This window comes from Colobus angolensis, unplaced genomic scaffold, assembly GCF_000951035.1.
Source record: "Colobus angolensis palliatus isolate OR3802 unplaced genomic scaffold, Cang.pa_1.0 Scaffold115, whole genome shotgun sequence".
Lineage (NCBI taxonomy): Eukaryota > Metazoa > Chordata > Mammalia > Primates > Cercopithecidae > Colobus > Colobus angolensis.
Genome location: NW_012112586.1, coordinates 479,831 through 485,184, shown reverse-complemented (window position 1 = coordinate 485,184; position 5,354 = coordinate 479,831). Strand labels below are relative to the sequence as shown.

Genomic DNA, 5,354 nt, shown 5'->3' with positions numbered 1-5,354 from the left:
AGATCCGGCCACTGCGCTCCAGCCTGGGCAACAGAGCGAGACTCCGTCTCAAAAAAAAAAAAAAAATACAAAAATGAGCCAGGTGTGGTGGCGGGCGCCTGTAATCCCAGCTATTTGGGAGGCTGAGGCAGGAGAATCGCTTGAACCCAGCAGGTGGAGATTGCGGTGAGCTGAGATCACGCCATTACACTCCAGCCTGGGCAACGAGAGCAAAACTCTATCTCAAAAAAAAAAAGGATTTCAGGGGTGACCTTGGAAGGACTCCCATAACTTTCCTTGTCCTGCATCGTTCTTCCACAAAACAAAAACGCAGACTTCTGGAGCTGAAAAAACTTACTGGAATCCAGTCTAACCTTTGATGTTTCTTGTAAGGTCTCCAAAAGCAGAACCATCAGTGGCCTCCAGACCCCTGGTCCTAGGTTTTATCCCCATAACTCAGGTTCTTCTCCTGTAGAACCTAAGCCATCCCCATGAGTTTCTCTGTGGCTGCCATGTTGGGATTGGCTGCTCAAGGCCACGGTGGTAGTCCCGAGGAATGGCTGGACTCAGGCTGCAAAGTGGACACTCCCACTCCTCAACAGACACTATTCACAACAGGAACCCACGTGAGCGAGAAAGGGGGTGTAGCCGGGAGGAACATTCCTACGGGAAGGGGTGTAGCCAGAAGGAACGTTCAGAGTGCACCCTTGAGTGCACCCGTGTGGGTCTGACCCTGGCAAGCCTTCGTCTCTCTTACTGTGTTCCGGTTCATTCTTCCTATACACCAAGTAGATGATATCCCCACTCTGTAAAGGGCACGTCTGCTTCTTAACAACTTTCAGCTTGTTAATCACTGTTCCATTGGTGCTGTAAAAAAACAAAAACACAATTTATTCTACTTAGAGTAACTTGGAGTTACGAGATTTTTTTTCTAGCACCATCAGCAAGGCAGCTCAATATGACCATTCTGGAAATACTCATAGGAACGGCATAAATATGTAATGATGCACACATCCATGCACCCCTCACCATTCTCTTGAGAAATGGCTCACCCACTTCTCCCTGACTGACAGCCTAACCAGTCACCACCACACCTCCTCACGTGCTTGGCAGCTCTGCTGCTGCAGGCCTGGGTTCCTCCTACTGGACCCGGAGGCCTCGTCTGCTGTGTGGTGCTCCCACTTCCAGCCTCCCCTGAGCTGGACTTGCACTATCCACAGTTTCGTTCCCTGCAGCCATCATGACCCCGGTGAGCTCATGCCTCCAATAAGTACTGATCCCTCCCAAGAGACTGGCTCTGGGCAGAAGTGGAATAAATGCCGGGCCATTAGCTGCAGGACATGGCCCTGCGCTCAGAGCCTGTGGTCTGGCTGCCAAACCCCTCGAGGCGCTCTGCCCTGGGAGGGGCCAATTCAGATGCTGCTGACCCAGGGACAGACAGGAGAAGGCTAAGTTGGTGGGGCAGGAAGTGCCTCCTGGGGACCTCTGAGCAGAGACCTGATGGGAAATTAGGTGTTGGTCAGGTGACGAAGGTCCAAGAGCACAGCATACCCGACACACAAAACGGCAACCGAACAAAACGACTGATTTCAGCCAAACCACACAGGCCTCAGCTCTACAGCCTCACTCCCGAGGCCCCAGTAGTGGACAGAATTCATATCCGAGTGACCACCACAGTTTGCTGAGGTATGGGAGTGGCAAACGATTACTGTAAACAGAGGGTAAACAGTGTAGGTTTTGCCATCACCTGGTCACCCGGTCACCACTGCCACTACTCAGCTCTGCCGTCTGTAGCAGGAAAGCAAATGCAGACAGTAAGTAAATGAACTGCCGTGGCCATCTCCCCGTAAAACCTTCAAAACCAGGCAGTGGCTGTCTGTGCCTGAGTTCTGCTGTTGCAGTACAAAGCTGACCCTGGAAGATGCGGTTTTGAGCTGTGCAGGTGCACTTATACACAGATTCTTTTCAATGACAGGTGCAGGTGCACTTATACACGGGTTCTTTTCAACGACAGGTGTAGATGCACTTATACACGGGTTCTTTTCAATGACAGGTGCAGGTGCACTTATACACGGGTTCTTTTCAACGACAGGTGCAGGTGCACTTATACACGGGTTCTTTTCAACGACAGGTGTAGATGCACTTATACACGGGTTCTTTTCAACGACAGGTGCAGGTGCACTTATACACGGGTTCTTTTCAACGACAGGTGCAGGTGCACTTATACACGGGTTCTTTTCAACGACAGGTGTAGGTGCACGTATACACGGGTTCTTTTCAACGATAGGTGCAGGTGCACTTATACATGGGTTCTTTTCAATGACAGGTGCAGGTGCACTTATACACGGGTTCTTTCCAATGAGAGGGGGTGAACCCCACAAACATGCCGGACTGACTTTCTGTGTCCTCGTGCTCCGCAGGGCTGGCTACGGGGCGCGAGTACGCACAGATTTGGGTGCATCAGGGGCACTGGAGCTGGAGTGACTTTGTATTCTCATGCTCTGCAGGGCTGGTTACGGGGCTGGAGTGCGCATGGATTTTGGGTGCATGCAGGGCGCTGGAACCAATCCCCCCAGATGCCGAGGGGCGACTGCAGTCATTACTCATCCTCCTGCTCTTTCCAAACAAAAATCTGATTATTTCACTCCTCCGCTTACACCCCTTCGATGACTCCTCACTGCTCTCAGGCTAAAGCCCAAGCTCCCTCATGCGACTTTGCTGCTCACCACACGCTCTGACCACATGGCCCTGCTCATGCTCGGGGGCCCCCATACATGTGGTTCCTTCTGCTAGAGCAACCTTCCCCTCCAGCCCAGCTCTGCCAAGAACGTGGCACACTCTTCTACATGCTGCTAGAAGACCACCTGCCAACTCTGCAGTGAGAACAGCACACTCTCCACATGCTGCTAGAAGACTGCCTGCCACTTGCAGCAGACCTAAAAGACGCACATTCTGGCTGGGTGCGGGAGCTCACGCTTGCAATCCCAGCATGTGGGGAGGCTGAGGCAGGTGGATCACCTGAGGCCAGGAGTTCAAGTCCAGCCTGGCCAGCATGGTGAAACCCCACCTGAGCCAGGCGTGGTGGCATGCACCTGTAAGCCCAGTTACTCAGGAGGCTGAGGCAGAAGAATCGCTTGAATCCGGGTGGTGGAGGTTGCAGTGAGCCGAGATCACACCAACTGCACTCCAGCCTGAGCCACAGATCGAGACTCCATCTCAAAAAAGAAAAAAAAACGGAATAGGCACATTCTGAGTGACACTGACACAGGCTTCCCTTCCAAGAATCACCCCAAGAAAACAGACATGAAAGCAGAGTTTGGGAAAGAGTCACTGCAGTGTCATTTATAGTAACAAAAAGTCAAAACAATAAACGTCCACCAATAAGGGAAGTGACAAAGAAACTATCCTAAAATGACAAGAAGATGAGATGGATGCAGACGCAGGGACATGTGAAGTACTCCACACAACACTGTAAGTGAAAAAAGCTTGGCCGGGCGCCGTGGCTCACGCCTGTAATCCCAGCACTTTGGAGGCCGAGGCAGGCGGATCACCCGAGATCAGGAGTCTGAGACCAGCCTGGCCAACACGGTGAAATCCCGTCTCTACTAAAAACACAAAAAAATTATCTGGGTGTGGTAGTACGTGCCTATAATGCCAGCCACATGGGAGGCTGAGGCAGCAGAATCACTGGAACTTGGGAGGTGGAGGCTGCAGTGAGCCCAGATTGCACCACTGCACTCCAGCCTGCGACAGAGTGAAACTCCATTTCAAAAAAAAAACAAGAAAAAAGCTGACGCTACAACAGTATGTGTAGCGTAATCGCATTTATGCAAAATATATATACCTACACACGCATTTCTAACGTATGAATGGGATTTTGGAAAGCTTTCCACTTTCTAAGTTAAATATCCCTAAGCTGAATGTCCCTAATCAGATATCTGAAATCCTAAATTTTTTGAGCACCAATAAGACACGCAAAAAATACCCACTGGAGCATTTCAGAATTTTGAATCAGACATGCTCAACTGGTAATTATAATGCAAATATTCTAAAATCTGAAAAAATTCAAAATCTAAATACTCTAGTCCCAATCATTTCAGATACTCAATCTGTACAATCTGTACTTAAGTTGTACAGGAACAAAAATTTATTAGTTTTAAAAAACGGTTTTTGGATTTGAGGGAAAGAAATCAAACCTGAATAGGCTTGCAAGAACTAAAAATTATGAGCATCTTTTAAGTCTTATTTCTGAGACATATTTAATTTGAATGCATTCAAGAAGGGTCATAGACACCAAAATGTCACTAAGTGTCCCATCCTGGAAACCAGGAAATACATCTTCTTATACCTTGGGAGCCTAATTAACTACAGTCATGTCCCAGATAATAACTTTTGTTTTGTTTTGTTTTGAGACGGAGTTTCACTCACTTCTCAGGCTAGAGTGCAATGGCACCATCTTGGCTCACCGCAACCTCCGCCTCCCAGGTTCAAGTGATTCTCCTGTCTCAGCCTTCTGAGTAGATAGATGGGATTACAGGTGCATGCCACCATGCCCGGCTGATTTTTAGATTTTTAATACAGACGGGGTTTCTCTACGTTGGCCAGGCTGGGCTCGAGTTCCTGACCTCGTCCGCCTGCCTCAGCCTCCCAAAGTGCTGGGATTACAGGTGAGCCACCACATCCGGCCTGATAATAACGTTTTGTTCAATAGATGCATATATGGTAGTAGTCCCGTAAGACTAAAATATCCTATTTTTACTAGGATATTACCCTTTCTAGGTTTAGATAGATAAATACTTTTACCGTTGTGTTACCACTGTCTATAGCATTCAGTACAGTGGCACGCTGTTCAGGTTTCCAGCCTGGGAGCAATAGGCTGCACCATGTAGCCCAGGTACGTAGTAGGCTATACCATCCAGGTTTGTTTAAGTATACCCCATGATGTTTGCAAGATGATGGAATTGTCTAACGACACATTTCTCAGACTGTATCCCTGTTGCTGAGGGACACATGACTGTGCTGTGTTACAAAAATGAGCCGCTGTCATCACATTAAAGACGGCATTTCTTCTCCTCCCCAGCCACGGCACACAGCACACTAGCACGGAGTCAGGCTTCTTAAGGTACAAGAAGAAACACCAAAAGAAGCTCAGAACATACTCACCTGGTATCTTCCAGTGTCACCTGACCTGATTTTTCATCCACTACAATTTTACAGTGATCTCCAGAGACCAGTTTATTGCCAGGGAACGAAAGGTCGCAACCTAAAAAAGACAGGGTGGGATGACATGGAATATGACCGTAGGAACTGTGAACCCTAATGCCCTTTGCTTTACTAAAGTATGTGGTTCAAACTCAGGATCCCCCTTGTACATA

At 48.6% G+C, this 5,354-nt stretch overlaps 1 protein-coding gene across 1 annotated transcript in view; it reads right to left on the bottom strand.

Annotated features, from left to right (window-relative positions):
* CHFR (checkpoint with forkhead and ring finger domains, E3 ubiquitin protein ligase) overlaps positions 1-5,354 on the bottom strand; it is a 34,000-nt gene that overhangs the window by 24,777 nt on the left and 3,869 nt on the right. Inside the window, exons 2-3 of the mRNA XM_011961299.1 lie at positions 5,143-5,242; positions 737-846 (exon numbers count right to left, since the gene is read on the bottom strand). Coding sequence (XP_011816689.1) covers positions 737-846; positions 5,143-5,242 — 210 coding nt within the window. The remainder of the gene's footprint in view (positions 1-736; positions 847-5,142; positions 5,243-5,354) is intronic.